Consider the following 22548-nt stretch of genomic DNA (forward strand, 5'->3'; position numbering starts at 1 on the left):
GAGGAGTGTGTGAGGGGTGTGTGAGGGGCATGTGTGAGGGGTGTGTGAGGGGTGTGTGAGTGTGTGAGAGGGGTGTGAGGGGTGTGTGAGAGAGGGGTGTGTGAGGGGTGTGTGAGGGGTGTGTGAGGGGTGTGTGAGAGGGGTGTGTGAGGGGCATGTGAGTGTGTGAGGGGTATGTGAGGGGCATGTGTGAGGGGTGTGTGAGGGATGTGTGAGAGAGGGGTGTGTGAGTGTGTGAGAGGGGTGTGAGGGGTGTGTGAGGGGTGTGTGAGTGTGTGAGAGGGGTGTGAGGGGTGTGTGAGGGGTGTGTTAGAGAGGGGTGTGTGAGAGGGGTGTGTGAGGGGCATGTGAGAGGAGTGTGTGAGGGGCATGTGTGAGGGGTGTGTGAGGGGTGTGTGAGGGGTGTGTGAGAGGTGTGTGAGGGGTGTGTGAGGGGCATGTGTGAGGGGTGTGTGAGGGGTGTGTGAGGGGTGTGTGAGAGGGGTGTGTGAGGGGTGTGTGAGGGGTGTGTGAGGGGTGTGTGAGAGGGGTGTGTGAGGGGTGTGTGAGGGGTGTGTGAGGGGCATGTGTGAGGGGTGTGTGAGGGGTGTGTGAGGGGTGTGTGAGGGGTGTGTGAGGGGTGTGTGAGGGGTGTGTGAGGGGTGTGTGAGAGGGGTGTGAGGGGTGTGTGAGGGGTGTGTGAGGGGTGTGTGAGGGGTGTGTGAGAGGGGTGTGAGGGGTGTGTGAGGGGTGTGTGAGGGGTGTGTGAGGGGTGTGTGAGGGGTGTGTGAGAGGGGTGTGTGAGGGGTGTGTGAGGGGTGTGTGAGGGGCGTGTGAGGGGCGTGTGAGGGGTGTGTGAGGGGTGTGTGAGAGGGGTGTGTGAGGGGTGTGTGAGGGGTGTGTGAGGGGTGTGTGAGAGGGGTGTGTGAGGGGTGTGTGAGGGGTGTGTGAGGGGCATGTGTGAGGGGTGTGTGAGGGGTGTGTGAGGGGTGTGTGAGAGGGGTGTGAGGGGTGTGTGAGGGGTGTGTGAGGGGTGTGTGAGGGGTGTGTGAGGGGTGTGTGAGAGGGGTGTGAGGGGTGTGTGAGGGGTGTGTGAGGGGTGTGTGAGGGGTGTGTGAGGGGTGTGAGAGGGGTGTGTGAGGGGTGTGTGAGGGGCATGTGTGAGGGGTGTGTGAGGGGTGTGTGAGGGGTGTGTGAGGGGTGTGTGAGGGGTGTGTGAGGGGTGTGTGAGGGGTGTGTGAGGGGTGTGTGAGAGGGGTGTGTGAGGGGTGTGTGAGGGGTGTGTGAGGGGTGTGTGAGGGGTGTGTGAGGGGTGTGTGAGAGGGGTGTGAGGGGTGTGTGAGGGGTGTGTGAGGGGTGTGTGAGGGGTGTGTGAGGGGTGTGTGAGGGGTGTGTGAGGGGTGTGTGAGAGGGGTGTGAGGGGTGTGTGAGGGGTGTGTGAGGGGTGTGTGAGGGGTGTGTGAGGGGTGTGTGAGAGGGGTGTGAGGGGTGTGTGAGGGGTGTGTGAGGGGTGTGTGAGAGGGGTGTGTGAGGGGTGTGTGAGGGGTGTGTGAGGGGTGTGTGAGGGGTGTGTGAGGGGTGTGTGAGGGGTGTGTGAGAGGGGTGTGAGGGGTGTGTGAGGGGTGTGTGAGGGGTGTGTGAGGGGTGTGTGAGGGGTGTGTGAGGGGTGTGTGAGGGGTGTGTGAGAGGGGTGTGTGAGGGGTGTGTGAGGGGTGTGTGAGGGGCATGTGTGAGGGGTGTGTGAGGGGTGTGTGAGGGGTGTGTGAGAGGGGTGTGTGAGGGGTGTGTGAGGGGTGTGTGAGAGGGGTGTGTGAGGGGTGTGTGAGGGGTGTGTGAGGGGCATGTGTGAGGGGTGTGTGAGGGGTGTGTGAGGGGTGTGTGAGAGGGGTGTGAGGGGTGTGTGAGGGGTGTGTGAGGGGTGTGTGAGAGGGGTGTGAGGGGTGTGTGAGGGGTGTGTGAGGGGTGTGTGAGGGGTGTGTGAGGGGTGTGTGAGGGGTGTGTGAGGGGCATGTGTGAGGGGTGTGTGAGGGGTGTGTGAGGGGTGTGTGAGAGGGGTGTGAGGGGTGTGTGAGGGGTGTGTGAGAGGGGTGTGTGAGGGGTGTGTGAGGGGTGTGAGAGGGGTGTGTGAGGGGTGTGTGAGGGGTGTGTGAGGGGTGTGTGAGGGGTGTGTGAGAGGGGTGTGTGAGGGGTGTGTGAGAGGTGTGTGAGGGGTGTGTGAGGGGCATGTGAGAGGAGTGTGTGAGGGGTGTGTGGGGCATGTGTGAGGGGTGTGTGAGGGGTGTGTGAGGGGCATGTGTGAGGGGTGTGTGAGGGGTGTGAGAGGGGTGTGTGAGAGGGGTGTGTGAGGGGTGTGTGAGGGGTGTGTGAGAGGGGTGCGTGTGAGGGGTGTGTGAGAGAGCACTGCGTGAGAGGGTGGCGTGTGATAGGGCCGTGTGGCCTCATTCGAGGCTGTCTCGGTGCAGGGAGCATCTAGAGCAATTGGAAAGTAGACGCTAAAATATTTTCACGTGGCTTGAAAAAAATCATTTCTTTTTCAGAATAAATTTTTTAAATATACATGATATTTAATTTTGCCTAAACCTGGTTTGTATAAACGCCCTCAGCCACAGCTTTCACCAGCAGATGGGTTGTCTTTCAGTGTGCTGGAATTCTGAGGAAGGAACGTGTATTTAGGGGAATTTGAAAGCAAATGGGAGGCAGGAGGGCATCCCAGGCCATGGTTTCACAGCTTCTCCTCCTGCGCCTCGTGGGAGGTGCAGGAGAAACCTGGGAGAGACGCCTTGGCCTGGCCTGGCTGCTGTTTCCTCAGTCGGCCTGTGGCCCTGCTTCCAGGCTCTGGGGCTGCTTTCATCTGCTCCCGATGCTCAGAGGGCGCTGCTCTCCTGCACTGCCACCTTGCCAAGACCAGGCGTGTGTCGACACACAGCAATATTGCCTGCGCAGCTGCTGCTGGGCTAGCATCGCCCGGGTCTTTGGGACACTTTAAGTGTCCATTTAAACAATCGTAGAGGAGCCCGTGCAGTGCTGCTGCATTCTGGCCGCACTTTTATTTATTTATTTATTTATTTATTTATTTATTTATTTATTTATTCAAGCAAGAGGTATTTACTGGGGCCCGTGAGAATACATCTCTAGTGCCCGGGCGTGCCGGGCCTTGGCAGGCAGCAGGAGTGCAGGGAGAGGAAGCCGTGCTGGGCTGCTCAGGTGCCTTTCCTGTCAGCTTTCCTACAGGGCCCGGGAGATTTTCAGTAAGTTTCTCTGCAGCAAAGCCACCACCCCGGTCAACATCGACAGCCAGGCCCAGCTAGCAGACGATGTTCTCCGCGCACCTCACCCGGACATGTTCAAGGAGCAGCAGCTCCAGGTAACCCCAGGCCGTGGGAGCTTGTGGGGAGTCCAGGCTAGGGCTCAGGGTATAGGGCCCACCTTCAAAGAACATGTGGTATCAGGCAGGCCAGTGGATTGAGGGCGTCACAGATGCAGGTGGAGAAACGCAGACAGAAAGTGGGGCTTTCAGTAGGGCCATGAAATAAGTCCCGAACCACTGTGTGCCTGTCTGCAATGAGCCGGCTGTTCACACTGGCTTATGTTTTGATGCCTATGCATCTGTGTGGAATCACACCTGCATGGGTGATGGCGCATCTGCGTTTGAAGTTTTGCATTGTAGGACATTGCTGTGGTGATGTGCATTAGGCCCCATGCTATTCGAGACATGCCTCTGCATGTCGCTGTGGCGCATGAGTCACATTCACAGAAGCATAGGGTGGCATTTTCAAAGCAGTCTGCTGTTAGATTTCTAGTTGCTTTTGGTTTTAATCTTATTTAACAAAATAAAAGTTCTCTGGAGTCTGCTCGTGCTGATGGCTTCTGTAAGTTGTCAGAATTCACTAATTTTAAGAGTGATAAAGGCTGGTTCGTTATGAGAAAGAAGACTCAGATATAGAGGCACACTGGAAATAACTCTTAAGTACCCTCAGGGCTGGCGGGGGAAAATGGACTGAAACGATGGCCTTTCAGGACAGGGCCAGTGATTGCCTACAGGTCGCCAAGCAGCCTTGCGCCTGAGGCTGCGTGTCCGGGTCCCTCCTGTGACTGTCCTGCCTTACGTCTTCTCCCCAGATCTTCAATCTCATGAAGTTTGATAGCTACACTCGCTTTCTGAAGTCCCCGCTGTACCAGGAATGCATCCTGGCGGAAGTGGAGGGCCGCGCACTCCCGGACTCGCAGCAGGTCCCCAGCAGCCCGGCTTCTAAGCACAGCCTCGGTTCGGACCACTCCAGTGTGTCCACACCAAAAAAGGTGACCACCCCGAGGCTGGCCTCACGCCCCTGTGGGTTGTGTGTCATCAGCTGAGAGCTGTTCTGTGGGAAGTGAAAAGAGGCCCTGTCGCCATCTTCACCAGTGTGGGTGACGCTCCATGCTGGAAAGTTCCAGCTGCTGTTTCTGGAGTCCTGTCAGGGCCACACCATGACCTGTATAAGTGATACCATCCCATAGAGTGCTTGTGTCTACAGCTCAGTATTGCCTCCTTTGCACTTAATGTAATAGAAAGATAACTTCACATTGTTTTAACCAAGGTTTCCATTTGATGACAGTTAAGTGGAAAATCAAAATCCGGCCGATCCCTGAACGAAGAGGTGGGGGATGAGGACAGCGAGAAGAAGCGGAAAGGCGCGTTTTTCTCATGGTCACGGACCAGGAGCACCGGGAGGTCCCAGAAGAAGAGGGAGCACGGGGACCACGCAGACGGTTTGTGGGGTGGCTCTTGGGCTGCGGTGTCCAGGCCAGGCAGCCACGTCCCCGTCCCGGCGCTGCTCTGGGGGTTGGCGGTGACCTTGGGCCATGTGTGCAGTGAGAGGCCCTGTGGGCGGGTCGAGGAGGCTTCTCTGAATAAGGAATGCCGCTGTGTCTGGGGACACGACCTGTCAGCCAGCCAGAGGGCAGCAGGGCTGCTCCAGAATCTGCCAGAGAAAAGGGCTCAATACGTTCCAGCCCATGCCTACCTCAGGCCTACCCCACACAGTGGCAGCTGAACATCTGTGTCCTCCCCTGCTTTTCGCCGTCAAAGTAACAGGTGCTTTTGGTAGAAAATTTGGAAAATACAATGAAGTAAAAATAGGAACACACAAATGTGCTATTGGGCATCTCCCCCAGTGGCAGCTTGGTTCTCTGCCGAGGCTTTTTCCTAGGTAGATGTCAGGGTCCATGTGCCTTTTACATGTGTGTGGTTTTTTAAAATGTAGTAGCATAGTTGGAGTAGTGAGCATTTTCAAGTTAAGATTGGTATTGGATATTGGGGGCTGCCCATTCTGGGTGCTCTGTCCCTTTTTCCTCTTTGCACGTCTGAGACTTCCTGTAACAAAAGTTAGGTAGAGAGACGGCTCCCAGGGTGCCAGGGGGTGGGGCTGCAGGGCCCTTGGCGGCTCCTGGCCGAGCTCCAGACACCAGCCGGGTGGTGTTGGCGGGCGGTAGGGCAGAGGGCATGGAGATGCCCATGTTGAAGGCTGGCGAAGATGAGGCTGTTCTGTACCAGGGCTGAAAAGCACACAGGGGAGAACTGGGAAGATTTTCTTCTCTAGAGATTTTTGGGAAAGGGGTTAGTTTTCAGGAATTAGTGTCCTGCCTGAAGGCAGGGGACTGGCACTAAGCCTGTGGTCTCCAAGTTTAAATCAGGCAGTGAGGTGATTGCGCTAGCACCAGCCGGCCTGGCCCTAGTGGAGGCAGGTGAGCAGGGTGCTCTGCGGCTCCTGTGTGTGCCCTGCAGTGCCAAACATTTGTGCATGGCTGCTCCCCACCTGCAGGGGGGAGCGTTGTTCCCGGGGCGCTGAAGGAGGCACTGGTGAGGGCTTGACGTGGGCAGCCCTGAGTTTCCGGCCATGCTGTGAGGTGCTGTTCTCCAAGCAAAGGCAGCTGAGAGTTGTAGAGTTCACCTTTGTCGGAGGCCACCTGGGAGGTGGACACTACGTTATTAGGTGTGGCCAGGCCTCCCGAGTACCTGGGAGATGGGAGTGTTTGCTTCAGACAGTCCATCCGCTCGTGCCCATCCTCATACCTGGCAGATCCGCAAAGGGCTTTTAAAACCTTGATAGAGCCGGGCGTGGGAGCTCACGCCTATAATCCCAGCACTTTGGGAGGCCAAGGTGGGCGGATTGCCTGAGCTCAGGAGTTGGTGACCAGCCTAGGCAACATGGTTAGGCTCTACTAAAAATACAAAAAAAAAAAAATTAGGGGCCAGGCACAGTGGCTCATGCCTGTAATCCCAGCACTTTGGGAGGCTGAGGTGGGCGGATCAACTGAGGTCAGAAGTTTGAGACCAGCCTGGCCAACATGGTGAAACCCCATCTCTACTAAAAATACAAAAATTAGCCAGATGTGATGGCGCATGCCTGTAATCCCAGCTACTCGGGTGGCTGAGGCAGGAGAATTACTTGAACCCGGGAGGCGGAGGTTGCAGTGAGCTGAGATTGTGCCATTGAACTCCAGCCTGGGCAACAGAATGAGACTCCATCTCAAAAAAAGAAAAAAAAAATTAGCTGAGTGTGATGATGGGCACTTTCAGTCCCAGTTACTCGGGAGGCTGAGGCATGAGAATCGCTTGAACCCGGGAGGCAGAGGTTGCAGTGAGCCGAGAACTACACTCCAGTTTGTGTGACAGAGCAAGACTGTCTCAAAAAATAAATAAATAAATAAAACCAAACCTTGATAGCAGTGGGGCACAGTGGCTCATGCCTTTAAATCCCAATGCTTTGGCGTGGGGGGCAAGGTGTGAGGATCATTTGAACCTAGGAGTTCAATACCAGCCTGGGCAACATAGTGAGACACTCATCTCTACAAAAGTAAATTAAAAATTAGCCAAGTGTGGTGGCGCATCTGTTGTCCTAGCTATTGGGGAGGCTGAGGTGGGAAGAAAATTAAGAAAATTGCTTGCGTCTTGGAGTTGGAGGCTGCAGTGAGCTATGATTGTGCCACTGCACTCCAGCCTGGGGGACACAGCGATGCTCTGTCTCTAAAAAACACAAAGCAAACCAAAAAATAAAACCCAGATGCAGGCACTCCCAGAACTAACACATTCTGATCTTGGCCCAGGATGTGGCCTGGGCATCTGTTCCTGTGGAAGGTGGCCGCAGTCTGGAGGCCAGTGCATCTGGGAGGTGCCTTGCCCTCTCACCTCAGGCCCCAGAGCCCATGCGCAGCGGCGTGGTTTGGGAGCGGGTGCTGTTTGAAAAGTCCTTTCTGTGTCAGAATTTTCATGATTTGTAGATTAGCCTAAGAATATCGTTAGTTGAGGTTGGTGAGAATTGACACTTCATTATGGTTCATGTCAGGACGTCAGAGGAAAAGGACGTGGACCGAGTGGGTCTGGAGGCTGCATCCGGCTGAGAGCGCTGGCTGTTGCCACAGCTGGGGGTTTCCAGTTAGGCCCAGAAACTACATTTGGGGATGAAAGCTCCAGATGGAATGGAGGAAAGGCCCTGGCCGGGATGTGCACCTGGGTCCGTGCTGTGTAACTGCACGTACTGATGTGGCTTGTTGGGTACCTGCCATGAGCCAAGCATGTTTTGGAGCCAGGATGTGGCAGTGGACAGGGCAGAGAGTGGCATCTCTGCTGCGTGGTGGGTAGAGTTGTGTTGGTCCCTGACTGGCTTCCAGGGTTAGGAAGACACATGTGACTTGTCTCCACCAGGCGAGGCGAGGTGGTGCCTGGTAGGGGAGGGGTGGGGGTGGGGGCTTCCTGGCGTCTGTCTGCTCAGCCTAAAGGGGGCAGAGGGTTGGGAGATGTGACCAAATAAACAGGGTTCTGATTGACGTGAGTCACTGTGTTTCCCCGTCAAGACGCCCTGCATGCCAATGGAGGCCTGTGTCGCCGAGAGTCTCAGGGCTCTGTGTCCTCTGCGGGGAGCCTGGACCTGGTGAGTCACTGTCTCCCCTCATCCCACAGGCCTCAGGGCTGTCCCCACCGGCTGATTGATGACACCTCTCTCTCATGGAAACCTGTGTTTACAAAACGCAGCATTCACTTTGTAAAGCTGGGGGATGAGGCTCAGGGGCCGGCCCAGGCACAGTGGCAAAGTACAGAGTGGCCCAGAGCCCCATCAGACCCCGGCCTCATGGTCCCCCAGCCTAGGGCTCCTGAGAGGGCATGAAAAACTATTAGTTATACGAGGGAGGGAACTCAAAGTATCTTTGGATTTCTTTCTTAAGTCTTTTTGTTGTAATTTAGTTTTTGTGAACTCCCACTAAGAATCAACAGAAGGCGTCGAGAGCAGGCTCTCCGTCTCAGCGCGTGAGCAGCCCACCCACTCCCACACTGCAGGATTTGCCCCTCTGCCTGCGGGCCGCCTGTCTCACCCACACCCTCTCACGCCTGCTCATTGCTTGGCTGGTGCTCGTCCTGGCCCCAGTTTCCAGCAGATGAGGGAGATGAGCAGGCGCAGGCAGGACTCGTGAGCTCGTTAGATGTTGTTTGATGGGAATTTTGGAAAGCCTCGCTGGTTGCCAGCATCCTAGTCATTTGAAATTTCCAGGCAGGAATGAATGTAGAATATAATTTCTTCTTCAGTTGTTCCAAGTAACACTGAAAGCTGTAAGGATTTACCAGGTATCAGTTAGCTCTTGTTGCCTAATACCTCCCCACCCCCAAACTCAGAGGCTGAAAACAATTACCGCTGTGCTGGGTCTCTGGGTCGGCTTGGTGGTTCTGCCCATTCTGGCCGGCCTTCCCCTGTGTTTCTGGTTACCTGGCACATGAGCCAGCTGGCTGGTCCCGGAGGCCCTCAGTTGCATGGCTGGCCCTTGGCTGGGGAAGGAGCACTGACAGGACCCTTCGTTCGCCTCACTCAGCAGAGGCCGGTTCACCCCGTCCCACAGCCGTCTAGGGACCCTGACAGTGAGCAGAGCAGGACGGCCTCCGGAGGCCCAGGCTTGGAGCCATTCCTTCTGCCCACCCAGGTCTGGGCTGGGGCTGACTCCACCTCTTGATGGGAGGAGCCACAAAGCCATATTATGAGGGGCACAGATACAGGGAAGGGGATGGTTGGGACCATTTGTGTAGCCAGCCTACCGCTGTACAAACTAGTTTCCTGAAATAATGCTCAGGGAAAAGAGACCTCAGACTACCGGAAGGCAGTGCTGACGAAGTCACAGTCCAGGCAAGGTTTCCATTGGTAGGACGTGCACGGGGAGCTGTGTAGAGAGAGGATAGGGTGCTGGAACCCAGAGCCCCAGGAGGGAGTGGTCCTCACAGGGCAGCTTCAGTGGGCCCCGCAGGACGGCCCTGCTTCTGGGTGGAGAAGCCCAAATGTGCCTTCTGAGCAGAGCTGCGCCAGGGCCCGTGCTGTCCTGAGCACGATGGCCAGTGAGGCCCAGAGCTGAGAGAATGATGACCGCTCTCCTGTGTTAATTCACAAAACCCAGCGCCTCAGGCAGTGTGGACTGAGCCTGAGATGTGTGCACCTGGGGAGCTGCAGGTGGGACAGTGGCAGGGCACCAGCCTCCCCAGCACGTGCGGCCTGGGCCAGCTGGGCTGCTCCGGGAGGTGCCCTGCACCCCTGTGACACTGGTTCCCTCACGGCTGCTTGTCTCCCCGCTCCCCAGTCGGAGGCCTGCAGGACTTTGGCACCTGAGAAGGACAAGGCCACCAAGCACTGCTGCATTCACCTCCCGGATGGGACATCCTGCGTGGTGGCTGTAAGGGCGGGCTTCTCCATCAAAGACATCCTGTCCGGACTCTGTGAGCGGCATGGCATCAACGGGGCAGCCGCGGACCTCTTCCTGGTGGGCGGGGACAAGGTACTGGGCCCGCCTGACCTTCGCGCTGCGCTCAGGCCATGACCTCCCCGCTCCCTGGCCCCCAGCTTTGTCAGAGTCCTCAGGCTGCCCCCTCCTGCACTCCTCATTACAACAGCGCCTGGGGTGGAGGCCGGATTATCTGAACTGAGCTATCTGCTGGGAGCACTTTGCATGCGGGTGCTAGGTTGGTGTGGAAAGGGTGATCGCTTCACTTTGCATGCGGGTGCTAGGTTGGTGTGGAGAATGATCGCTTTCTTTCGATGGCTATTTTCGAAGCTGCTCTTTTGCTCTGCACAGCTGTGCGCCTGGGGCACATTGTTCTGCCTTTCGGGGGCTGCCTGCTGTGCCCACGTTGATTCTGGTCTCTTTGTTCCTCAGCCTCTGGTGCTGCACCAAGACAGTAGCATCTTGGAGTCAAGGGACCTGCGCCTAGAAAAGCGTACCTTGTTTCGGTAAGAGGAAGATCGCTGTCATTCACCTGAGGCTCCCAGAGCCAACCCCGTGTGCCCACCACCTGCTGGTCTCTGCACTTAGTGGGTAGCCTGTGGATGCTCCATGCTGGGCTGCGATGGGGTGTCGGTGTGGGGGGTGAGGGGTGGAGGCCCACATGAGGCAGCCTCCCCTATAAGCCTGGGGGTGAGAGGGGCCCTCTCCTCCCTGTCCCGTGAACAGGGACTGCCCTGGCCTGGTGAGCCCAGCCCCCTAAGATGCCGAGAGGGAGGGGCAGGAGTGCTCTCTGTAGGCTGCTCTGCAGGGTGCTGCTGTCCCGGGAGGAGGAGGCCACGGCCCTTACTTGGCCTGACTTTTCCCATGTGGAGGAAGGCACGTTCTGATCAGCTGGGGCTGAACTGGGGGGCACACCAAGGCCTCGAGGGTGGCCTGGGGCTGTGCTGTAGTTCTGCTTATGAGACTGAGCTAATGAGGGCTGACATGAGTTTGTAGTGAATTTTTTCATCCTCCACCAGGCTGGATCTTGTTCCAATTAACCGGTCAGTGGGACTCAAGGCCAAGCCCACCAAGCCCGTCACGGAGGTGCTGCGGCCTGTGGTGGCCAAGTACGGCCTGGACCTCAGTGGCCTGCTGGTGAGGCTGGTGAGTGTTGCACGGGGCCCGGGCGTCGTCACCGCAGGCACTGTCTGTTCCCTTTGGCAGCCTCTGTGTTGTTCACTGAAGAGGGCATACCAAGAAGCGGTGTCTTCCCCCGATCTGGTTGTCCCCCTTGGAGGAGAGGACACAGCTTCTGCCATCCCCGGTTCTCATTCTGTGCAGTGGGAGCCATCATGGTTTATTTGTACCTTGGTCATTCCAAAAAGAATTGATATTTGAGATGTGGTTTTGCTCCAGGGAGGCCAAAATGAGAAACAAACAAACCAACCCTGGACTATCCCCCGCTGTTGGCAGATGTGATCAGATAAGAGAGTGCGGATGGCCCTGCCCCCACCGCAACTGCTGGGCCCGGGTATTGTGCTGATGCCCCCAGTGCACAGTCACGTGGAGATATCCTGATTCTCACCTGCACTTTGTAGATGGAAGAACTCAGCTGGCATTTCCAGGCTGTGCCATTATGATGTGAATGGGGTTAAGAAAGAAAACACCACGTGGGGTGGTGACCGCAGGTGCTGGGCAGGCCATGCGAGACAGGGAGAGCTGGGCCCCGCTGAGTGTGCTCCAGAGCGTGGGGGTTCAGGGCACAGCGTCCGCCTAGTCTTCTTTCCTTGTCAACTTTATTGGGGCAATGATTTCCAGTATTTTCAGGATTTTAATTTTCCCTGAAACTACACTCAAAATTATTCAAGAGCTTTGAAGTGAACAAGAAGAACCTATTAAATTATTTACAGACACCACCTCTGAGGGTAACCTGAAGCCTCTTCCCGGCACTGCAGGCTCCATCCTGGAGTCTGCTGGTCGGAGACAGACCTGGCTTGGCTCCCAGGTGTGCCCCTCTGGCCGACTCTGTGGAGACGCTATGCAGTTGTTTAGTCCCTGTATGTCACAGTTTCCCTGACTGTAAAATGGGGTTGGTCGTGGCAGCATGCTCGTGGCGTGGTTGGGGGGTGCCAGGGTGGAAGGGCTGGCTGCTGTCAGGCTCGTTTCCTGTGAGCTGTGGCCGTCGGCTGCCGAGGGCTCTGGGCCAGGCAGGGTTAGGGCCGTGGGGGCTGTGGAGGATTCGTGTGGAATGGGTTGTTTGGGACGTGGCTTTTCCACGGACGCTTTCTCCTGACCTCTCCAGTGAATTCTGTGGCCCCCTGTGCCCACGAATGTGGTGGAGAAGGCGGGACCTGGGGCGGCTCCTCTGCTTCCCCCTCAGGGCCCACCACGCCTGCCCAGCGGACTGGCCCCTTCAGGAGCTTAGAGCCTCTCCCGCCTGGCATTGGACGGCTGTCATTCCCCTGACTGACAGATTGTGAATGCCAAACACCTTCAGATGTCTTTTCTTAACAGTGACTATGGCAGGTGAAGAGTCAGATTCTCTGCTAGAGGAGAGCTCTGATGCAGAGACAAGAACTCCAGCCCTGTGGCTAGTGGTGCTTCATTTCAGCCTCAGACCTGGTCCTAAAGTTGTCTGTCTTTGCTTCCTTGTTTACAAAGGGGAACATCTGCTCTCAGTATTCCCCTCATAGCAGTTTCGAGGGTCAGTGTTCCTCTTGTAGCAGCGTCCAAGGGTCAGTGTTCCCCTTGCAGCGGTGTTCGAGAGTCAGTGTTCCCCTCGCAGCGGCGTTCAAGAGTCAGTGTTCCCCTCGTAGCAGTGTTGGAGGGTCAGCGTTCCCCTCCTAGCAGTGTTGGAGGGTCAGTGTTCCCCTGGTAGCAGCGACCGAGGGTCAGTGTTCCCCTCGTAGCAGTGTTCAAGTGTCTGAGGGTCAGTGAGTGGGTTCTTAGGGAGGCCACCATCCAGGTTGTGAGGAATGTGGAGACTCATACGGGCTTTACTTCCTATTTCCAAGTATTTTACATGCATTTGATAGCATTAGATATGTGGGTGAAGGTGCTTCAGCTGTTGACACGTCACCCTGCCCCTGGGCCTTGGAGGGGCTGGTGTGGGACACGCTGCCCACTCAGTTCCTCAGGGCACTTCTCCCCAGGGCCAACCACGGTGTCCAGAGTTCATTACCCATGTCAGGAGCCTGGCTCAGTCCCAGCTCATGTACCTCAGGCAGGCCTCACCTCGGGGCCATCTCCTGTGTGACTCCGTCGAGCCTAGGACGGTCGTGCAGCCAGGTGGGATCACACACATCTGTTCCCTGAAGTTCCAGTCTGGGTAAATTATTCAGTGCCCATCTCTGCCCTAGAGTGGAGAGAAGGAGCCCCTGGACCTTGGCGCCCCTATATCGAGTCTGGATGGACAGCGGGTTGTCTTGGAGGAGAAGGATCCTTCCAGAGGAAAGGGTGAGTAGGGCCAGCGCAGCGGATGGGGAGAGGGTGAGTGGGGCCAGTGCAGGGGAGGGGGCTGTGGGGCCTGCACAGGGTAGGGGGCAGGTGGGGCCAGTGCATGGGAGGGGGCCGTGGGCTTGGCATAGGGGAGAGGGCGAGCGGGGCCGGTGCAGGGGAGAGGGTGAATGGGGCTTGCGCAGGAGAGAGGGCAGGCGGGGCTGGCCCAGGGGAGGGGGAGGCTTTGGAGTCAGTACACAAAAGAGAAATGGTCTGGGCCCCCGGTCCCTCCTCGGTGCCCTGATCTGGCGCCCTTCCCTCCGGGCACAAAACAGGAAGCCAGGGCAGTAGGCGGCTGTGCTCTGCCCGGCAAAGCGGAGGCTGCAGGCTCGGCCGTTTGGGCTGGTTCTGCAGTTCTTTGTGTGCAGGGAATCGGGTGGTCGACAGAGCTCTTTCCCACGTGTTGCCCTGGTCATGACCGTCCTGCCCTGGAGAAGCTGGGGTCCGGCCAGCAGCCTTCGGAGATGGGCTCGTTGCCCGGCCCCCACCTCATCCTGACGCGCAGGAGCCGGCCCTCCTTAGAGCCCTTGCTGAGAACCATGCGTGAGGAAGGTTACTCAGACCCAGGAGGGTGGGTCCTGTTTGTAGCTGTCCCCTGGGACAGGCAGAGGCATGGCCTTGGGGCCTGCAGGTGCAGGTGCCGTAGGGAGGTGTGTCTTGGAAAGAGCTTTCTGGAAACCCACCTGCAGATGTTCTAGGTAGAGAGCTCACTTTGTGAGGAGCCACTTCAGGTGACATTGGGCTGCCCCTCTGCTTTTCAGGTTTTTGGCCCTGATGATGTCACGCAGGGTGCATGTGGCTCACTTGTCCCCACCCAGGGAGACCTGGGCCATGGGTCCCAGTCAGAAGCAAGCGCTGAGGCCATTAGCCCTGGAGCTCCAACACTTCCTCCCCTCCCCAACTCCTCACAAAGCAGAGACCCTTCCCCCAGCCCACCCTTTGCTCTAGGGAAAGCCTCGCCCCGGGCCCTGACACCCAGTCAGGTGGGGCAGGCACAGCATGTGTAACCCAGCAGGGCGGCCAGCAGCTCTGCCCTGGCTGACCCTCTGTGCCCAGGGCCTGCTGGGCCTCGGGGCCTGTTTGTGTCCAGGCAAGTCCTGTGGTGGAGCTTGGCGCTCAGCGTTTTTGTAGGGCTGTATGTGGGGCAGGAGCGCGACTCCTCCAGTCACATCTGGGCCACAGAAATGGGCTTGAGACCATTGGTGCCAGCAGAGGCCAGACTGTGGCCCTGACATGGGGCAAAGGCTGTATTTGAAAATATGTCACGGACTGGCTCAGTGGCTCACGCCTGTAATCCCAGCACTTTGGGAGGCCGAGGCGGGCGGATCACCTGAGGTCAGGAGTTCGAAACCAGCCTGGCCAGCATGGTGAAACCTCGTCTCTATTAAAAATACAAAAATTAGCTGGGCGTGTTGGCGCATGCCTGTAATCCCAGCTACATGGGAGGCTAAGGCAGGAGAATCGCTTGAACCCGGGAGTTGGGGGTTGCAGTGAGCCAAGATCGTGCCACTGCACTCCAGCCTGGGAGACAGAATGAGACTCTGTCTCAAAAAAAGAAAAAAAGAAAAGACAAAGAAAATATGTCATAAATATAAGACTCTGACTTTCTAGAGAATATTTATGCCAAATAGTATATGAAATGAGCTTTTCCATTTCAACGTCACTCCTCCAGCAAGTCCCTAGTTAGACGTACGGAGTCCGGCTGTGCGCGTGGAGGACGGGCCCTCTCTCCTGTCCCGTGGGGCCCCCCCTCCGGGCTGTGTGTGGTGAATAAGGGCAGCAGATGCCTTGTGGCTTCTCTACAGCTTTGCTCTCAGAGACAGTAGGAGCAGGGTGTCTGCGAAACATTCAGATGGATTTGCGAGTCCCTGAAGTCATAAAGCTTTCTTATGTTTAGCATCCACAGATAAACAGAAAGGTGTGCCAGTCAAACAGAACATAGCTGTAAATTCCAGCTCCAGAAACCACTCGGCTACGGTAATTCCCCACCCTGGCCCACCCTGTGCCCCGCTCCTCTCGCTGTGGCCCCTGCCTGCCCTGCGCAGTGCCCTGGTGCTTTCGTCACCGCCTGCTTATCACTGTGTGTCTCCCCCACGCTCCTTGGTGGGGTCTCTCTCGTCCCTGCCGATGCCCAGCTCCCTCTTGCCTGTAAAGGACTGGCTTTCTTTTCTTCTGAGGTGGGAGTGGTTGTGCCTTAAATGCTATTCTTGTTTGTAATCTTTATCATTGCAATGGTTTTTCTGCAATGCATGTAAATTCTCTATCAATGCAATCTATTTCATAGAGCCTTCTACTCTCTAACTAATGAATGATATATTGTCGTGTATTGCAATGAAAGTAGAACTTTGACTTTCCTTCTAATGCAGGGAGAGGAAAGAACACTAGGCAAGTCTAATTCTATTAAAATAAAAGGAGAAAATGGAAAAAATGCTAGGGATCCCCGGCTTTCAAAGAGAGAAGAATCTATTGCAAAGATTGGGAAAAAAAAATATCAGAAAATTAATTTGGACGAAGCAGAGGGTATGTGAACTTTTTAAAACTTCCACGTTTTTAGTAAATGCACAGTTAGTTTCCAGTATAGTCAGTAGATCTGCTCTGAGTTGTCAGCATCTGGGTGACTGCGGTCCGTCCCTGTGGCCTGGAAGACATGTTTCTCCTGGGGGCAGTCTGTGGGCTGTCAGGATCACTTCACCGAAACCCCAGTTTTGAGACTGAGTGCCAGGCCTCCTAGGGCGTCAGGGGCAGCCGATGTGAGCAGCACTGTCTGCCCTGAGATGCCAGAGGCCCCCACAGGCTCCGCCTCCCTCTCACCCCGGCTTCTCCCTATGGCCCTACCACTGGCTTGTGCCAGGGTCCCCAGCATGGCTGGAGGCACAGTTAGCGTTAGAGAGTCCACCCCAGGCAGAGCTGGGAGCCCAGGTGAGGGGAGGTGAAGCACACTGGCCTGGAAGGACCGTGGGCTTGCTGAGCTCTCTTGGCCACGGGGGTCAGTGAGGAAGCTCAGCCTGCACACCCCTGGCCTCCGGGAGAGACAACAGGTACACTGGAAAACTGAGATGGAGAGATGAGTCCTTTCTTGAAGCTGCTTTTTCTCCAGAAGTTTATAACAAAGAGAAGCATTGAAAACAGAATCAAAACCAACAGCTGTCACTGTGACCTGAATTTTCATCCAGGGCGTACTTGCCAGTCCACTTGGCTTGTCACGGCTTTGTCACGGCTGGCTGTGGAGTCTGACCTCACGGTAAAACTAAAACACATCTCCAGCCTTTGTTGGCCACCAAGCACAAGTAAATCACACGCCCTCTTTGAAGCTTGTATGTTTCTGAGAACCAGTGAAGTCGGAGATTTGAGATTCCTTATAGTTGTTAAAAACTCTGAGCGTAATTCCAATGCTAGAGAAAGCCCAGTTTAGATGCCATCTCCCTGGAATGGTGGCCTTGGGGCCTGCGACACTAGAAAACCCAGCCCAGGTAAGAGAAGGAGAGTTCTGGAGGAGCCAGTGAAGAAGCTGGAGGCGCCTGCAGGTCCCCGCAGTGGCTGGGCAGTGGGAGGCCCGGGGCACCTGTCCTGGCCCCTCGGGGCTGTGGAGCTTCAGCAGGGAGAGGGAGAGCACGTGTTGCCCCCTCTGCCCTAGGCCTGGGAGGACCACCCTCTGCCCAGAGGCAGTGACCCCGAGAGGCAGGCGTGGATTTGAGGGTGCCCCTTCCCAGACCACCCGTCTCAGGGCCTTCCTCTCCTCCCTTCCTTGGGTTAATTCTGCTCCTGCCTTTGAGGACTGCAGCTGCAGCTGGGACTCGGTGGGGGTGCCTCAGACGCTGACCAACCGGAGAAGGGGGCCAGTCCTCAGAGGGCCCCAAGTGTTAAATTGAAAGCCCAGGCCAGAGAGTCCCACAGTTTCCCACTCAGCATCAGCGCATAACCGTGTTGAGTCGAGTGTCTTGTTTGTTCAAGTCTGGACCTCACACAGCGTGGTTTTCAGGGAGTACACAGCTTTTTCAGACTCCTGAAGACAGTGTGCTAGAAGCCCCAGGGCTGTCCCTTCTGCTGTCTGTGGGAAGATAGTGTGGACGGAAAAGGGCTCTTGTTGACCCACAGCTGATAGGGCATTAGGGCAGCCCAGGATGAGAGCTTTCTAGAATGTTCTGCTGTGACGGGCATTAATGTGAAACTCTCTAAAACACGGTCACTCTGGGTTTTCTTCCAATAGAGTTTTTTGAGCTTATTTCCAAAGCTCAGAGCAACAGAGCAGATGACCAACGTGGGCTGCTAAGGAAGGAAGACCTGGTGTTGCCAGAGTTCCTCCGTTTACCTCCTGGTTCCACAGAACTCACCCTCCCCACTTCAGCTGCTGTGGCCAAGGGCTTTAGCAAGAGAAGCGCCACAGGCAATGGCCGGGAGAGCGCCTCCCAGCCCAGCGAGCAGTGGGAGCCAGCCCAGGAGAGCAGCGACAGCCCGTCCACCAGCCCGGGCTCAGCCCCCAGCCCCCCTGGACCTCCCGGGACGACCCCCCCTGGGCAGAAGTCTCCCAGCGGGCCCTTCTGCACTGCCCAGTCCCCCGTCTCCCTTGCGCAGGAGGGCACTGCGCAGATCTGGAAGAGGCAGTCTCAGGAAGTGGAGGCCGGGGGCATCCAGACAGTGGAGGATGAGCACGTGGCCGAGCTGACGCTGATGGGGGAGGGGGACATCAGCAGCCCCAACAGCAGCTTGCTGCCGCCACCCTCTGCCCCCCAGGACATGCCAGGACCTTCCAGACCAGGTACCTCCAGGTTCTGATCCCTCCACCTTGGCCCCGTCAGCGTGGTCTGCTCAGCTTCCAGTCAGAAAGGACAGTGGGCCCCCAGCTGCCACTGTTTGCTGGTTGGGGACTTCCTTGGCCCTCTTGGAAAGGATGGGCTCGTGGGGCCCCAGGCCAGTGTCTGTCAGGATGGTCCCCCCGAGGCGCTCTGGGCAGGCATCCTGGTGTCCCGAGAGGCTCTTGCAGGAATGATGCATGGCAGTGCCTGCAGCCAGGTCTGGGAACACCCTGGGTGAGGCCTGGGGGTTTCTGAAAATGGAGGCATTCCTTTCCAAATCTGGACAGCTATCATTTTTAGTGTTTCAGTCTCAAGACTGGAAAAAATAGCATTTGTCTTGAGTGAGAAAGTGAAGGCCCTTGTGTTCATAGCAGGAGAGGGCTCCCAGACACAGGCTCTCGGAAGAGCCTTGAGAGTGCAGCTGGGACCCACCGGCAGCCCCCGTGGCAGGTGGTGTGGGTTCTCGGGAGCGGAGGTGACGTCAGCAGGGCTCCCTGACCGCGGGTGTCACGGGCATTTCTCAAAGGAAGCAGGGGATTCAGTGAGTGAAGGTGAACAGGATGGCCTGGCAGCGCGGATGTTTCCGTGAGCCACAAATACCAGAAACTGAGGCGAGGCTCCCAGCAGCCGGTAGGGAACAGTGTTTGCAGGGGTCCGAGGGCCGTGGCCTCTGTGGCCTGCGTGGCCATCCCCTGGAGAGAGGAGCCGCTCAGGGTGCGTGTCATGGAGCGTGCTCGGGGTGCATGGACGCCTCTGCTGTGGTTTGCTGCTGGGGGCGATGGGAGTGCCTCTCCGTCCTGCGCCCTGGTCCAGGATGCTGATGGCAGTGAGAGGCCGGCCACAGGGTTTGGTCTTGTTAGACCTGTAGCCTGGACCTCGTCGGGGAACCAGGGAGTACACGTCTGTAGATCTGTACATATCTGGGCCTTTGGAGGCCACTTGTGGCATGGGAGGGGCTCCCTGGCCCCTTTCCCAGCCAGGACACGCCTGGATAAGAAAGCCTGAGGTGCCCAGCGTGCCCACCGGTGCCACTCTGCAGCTCCACCCCTGGCCTGAGTCCCCCTCCATCCGTCTTGGTGGACACCCATGTGGTGGCTCTCACCTGCGTTTTGAGTCTGTTCTTCCAGGAGTAATAAATTCTGGACATCATCACTGGACTGGCTTACAAATTTTCTTTCTCATTTGAAACTTTGTTTCCACTTTAGAAAATAATAAAAGTATTTTAATCTAGGGGAAATATCACACATTTTTAGGAGATTAAGTGGATTTACCGTAATCTACTGGCTTTTAAAAGTATACCATCCACTGAACAGAACTCTTGAGCACCTAGTGTGCTCCCAGCAGCACAGCTGTGTGGCGGGACAGCAGAAGAGCTGGTGGCCCTGTGGCGGGTGCTGAGATGAGCTGGCCTGCTGGTCTTCGGGCTGCAGTCCCGCACACACACCCCGACCCCGCAGCCCTGGGGCTGTGGTTGGCTCTGTGCACAGGTGTGGCGTGTCAGGCTGCCTGGGAGGGCAAGACAGACCCACGTAGGGGGAGAAGGAGGTGGGAGTGGCTTTGGCCATAGGTCCTAGGTGTGTGTCCTCCACATGCCTGTCCGTGGCAACACAGGACAACTGCTGAGGACCTGCCCAGTCTTCCTGGTGATGTTGGCTTCAGCCTGCTGGGGGGCCTTGGGACGGAAACTGCTCTGTGCAGCTTGCTTTCTGGAACCCCCACTCTAATGGGATTCTCTGTATTGGAGAGTTCACCTGCCCATGGCGGCAAAGGAAACAGGCTGTGAATGCCATGGTGGCCTGATGGAACCTCTTTCACATCTGTGGGCCGGGGCGAGCCTGGACCGAGTGCTGACCCGTCCATTGTCAGGGTTTAGGAGCTTGGGGGTCATCCCGGGTCACGCTCTCTGCCGCTGACCGTTGCTGTGGGATGCTTCCTCACAATGTGGCAGCTGCCCTGGACCCAGCATCCGGGGTGAGAAACACAACAGGAGGTGCAGCCAAGCCCACGGGCTCCCGCCCTCCCCATTGCCACGGTGGGCAGCATGCCAGCTACGCGTGGGGGCTGCCAGCAACAGCCCTGAGGTAGGGGGAGTCTCCACAGAGCTGTGCCATGCCCCCCTGCCATTCCAGCCTCAGTGCCATGCACTGTGCCACCGTCCTAGCCCCAGTGCCACATGCCACACCACACCATCCTAGCCCCAGCACCAAGTGCCATGCCACCCTGTTCTAGCCCCAGCGTCACATGGTGCTCCACCACGCCCTTCTAGCCTCAGTATCATGCACTGCACCACCCCGTGCTTCTAGCCCTAGCGCCACACGCCACGCGGCACTCCACCCCGTCTGTCTAGCCCCAGCACCATGCACCGAGACCTGTCAGGCCCTGCAGGCTGGCCGGTGCCCCCATGCATGTCTGATCCCTGGAGGCGTGTGGGTGGGTCTCCTTTCCCTTTGGCCACTTGCTGCCTGGCCACCCAATCTAATGGCCCTGAGCTTTAGCTGCCTGACACACACAACAGAGGCTGCAAGCGGGAGAAGTGCCAGACCCCTCATGAGGCTGCAGGGCACGCTGGCAGGGGTGTGCATGTGTCCACACGGTGCTGTGTGTATGAGGCCATTCTCATGCTGCTATGAAGAAATACCCGAGACTGGGTCATTTATAAAGAAAAGAGGTATAATTGACTCACAGTTCTGCATGGCTGGGGAGGCCTCAGGAAACTTAGTCATGGCAGAAGGCACCTCTTCACAGGGCAGCAGGAGAGAGTAAGAGAGCCGGCAGAGGAAATGCCAGACGCTTACAGAACCCTCAGCTCTCCTGAGACTCACTGACTGTCATGAAAACAGCATGGGGGGAACCACCCCCATGATCCAGTCACCTCCACCTGGTCCCACCCTTGATACCTGGGGATCATCACAGTTCATGGTGAGATCTGGGTGGGGACACAGAGCCAAACCATACCAGTGTGTCAGGCAGATATGCCCGTGTGCGTGCACGCCTGGTGTGTGTTCGTGTGGCATGTGTCAGTGTGTGCACCTGCCATGTGTCTGCATGGCACGTGTTTTGTGCATATCTGTGTCTTGACACGGGCCCTCGAAAATGCTCACCTTCTGTTTTCGTGGGGAGGGAGCAGCTGTCCCTCCAGCACTGCTGTGTCCCGCCTTTAGCAGTCATCTTCCACCCCTGCACTGAAGCAGATGTCTGCGCTTTGTATTTTCACAAAGGAAACAGGCATTCAAAAGGTCGCGTGCACCCACACCCGAGTTTCCAATGCACAGTGCTCCTTCCGTACGTGCCGTCTTAAAACGGGTTCTTACAGTTGCGTTGGTAATAATTCCCAGTTGCCGCCTTAACTAGATCTGCTTGGTTTCCAACAGAAAGCCCGGGAGCTGGGTGGTCTCACTGCTGCCCAGCTGGCTGCAAGGTGACAGTCAGGGGTCCTGGCTGGGGGCTGGAGGCCAGTGGCTCCTCCCAGCCCCTTTGGTAAGGCTGAGTGCCCAGCCCCATGGCCTGGCTGAGCTCCTGGTGCAGACGTCCCAAGAGGACAGACTCCACCTGCCGGCAGGGAGATGCTAGGCACCGCCCCAGGAGGGGTCCCCTCATAGCTGTCCTGGGGCTGGGGTCCCCTGGGGCAGCTCACTGGGTGGGGGCAGGGGTCACTCAACCTGGAGGCCCCAGTGTCACAGCTGCCAGTGTCCCCAAGGGACACATTTGGGCCCAGTGGCTGCTCTCAGGGCGCCCGGAACTCAGCCACCCGCTAGGTGTGCGATGCTTGCCTGCCGGGGCTTCTGCAGCCTGGAAGTGAGGTCACGCCCCCTCACCCTGGGGGTGAAAGTACCCCCCGTGGCATGGCCACTGTGTTGTACCTGCTGAGGCCCGGATGAGGATGCAGCCCCACCTGGCTCCTGCTCTGTCCAGAGCCACTCCTGTGAGAGAGGCCTCCTCGGCAGCTCCTGTGCCCAGCCCTCCGCAGGAACAGATGCAGCTTAGACCCCCTCACTCTAATGTGGATTGAGAGCTCTGGCTTTCTTGGGGACACAGCCCCGGGAGCCTGCCACCGGGCCCCGGCCTGCAAAGCTGCTGAGGGCATCTGCTAGGTGCCTCTCCAAAGCCCCCTCTCCCCAGAGCCCCCTCTCCCCAGAGCCCCCTCTCCCCAGAGCACCTCCTGGCTCCTGCCCAGCTCCATGGCTCCCCAGGCGCTTCCTGAACTGACCAGCTGGCCTGGGCCCTCCTCCGCAGCCCCCAGCCTGGTTGTGACACGTGATCCTCCTGGATCCCACCACAAGCCACCCTAGGTTGCCCCCACTCCTCCCCTGAAGTGGCTGCCTTCCACCTGAATTCCAGCCAGGTCTTGCAGAGTGGAAGTCTCTTGAAGGCGCAAGTGACTGTGACCTGGCCCACCCCCACGTTCCCTCCAGGACTGGCCCCCTGTGCCCATCTCAGCTGGCACTGCTGGAGCTCCAGCCTGAAGCCCCTCCCTGGGGTCTGCCACATGCACTCCTGTGCCCTGAGTCAGCCCCACTCCCCTGTTCCCCACTCACCACACTGTGCACCCTGCTGGGCGCTG

The 22548-nt window shown here is 57.4% G+C and overlaps 1 protein-coding gene across 6 annotated transcripts in view; it reads left to right on the plus strand.

The window, feature by feature from the left end:
- Positions 1-22548, plus strand: part of RGS12 (regulator of G protein signaling 12) — a 149290-nt gene that overhangs the window by 122606 nt on the left and 4136 nt on the right. For 5 of the 6 annotated variants that reach the window (XM_055245792.2, XM_055245793.2, XM_055245799.2 and 2 more), the window contains 11 exons: positions 3200-3343; positions 4099-4278; positions 4575-4728; positions 7813-7889; positions 9574-9768; positions 10147-10220; positions 10734-10860; positions 13056-13152; positions 15092-15171; positions 15561-15714; positions 17402-17950. In XM_055245792.2, the coding sequence (XP_055101767.1) occupies positions 3200-3343; positions 4099-4278; positions 4575-4728; positions 7813-7889; positions 9574-9768; positions 10147-10220; positions 10734-10860; positions 13056-13152; positions 15092-15171; positions 15561-15714; positions 17402-17950 (1831 nt within the window). Of the gene's footprint in view, positions 1-3199; positions 3344-4098; positions 4279-4574; positions 4729-7812; positions 7890-9573; positions 9769-10146; positions 10221-10733; positions 10861-13055; positions 13153-15091; positions 15172-15560; positions 15715-17401; positions 17951-22548 lie in introns of those variants that run through there. The other variant, XM_063619365.1, reaches the window with a different exon arrangement.

Source organism: Symphalangus syndactylus, chromosome 16 (assembly GCF_028878055.3).
Source record: "Symphalangus syndactylus isolate Jambi chromosome 16, NHGRI_mSymSyn1-v2.1_pri, whole genome shotgun sequence".
NCBI classification, from domain to species: domain Eukaryota; kingdom Metazoa; phylum Chordata; class Mammalia; order Primates; family Hylobatidae; genus Symphalangus; species Symphalangus syndactylus.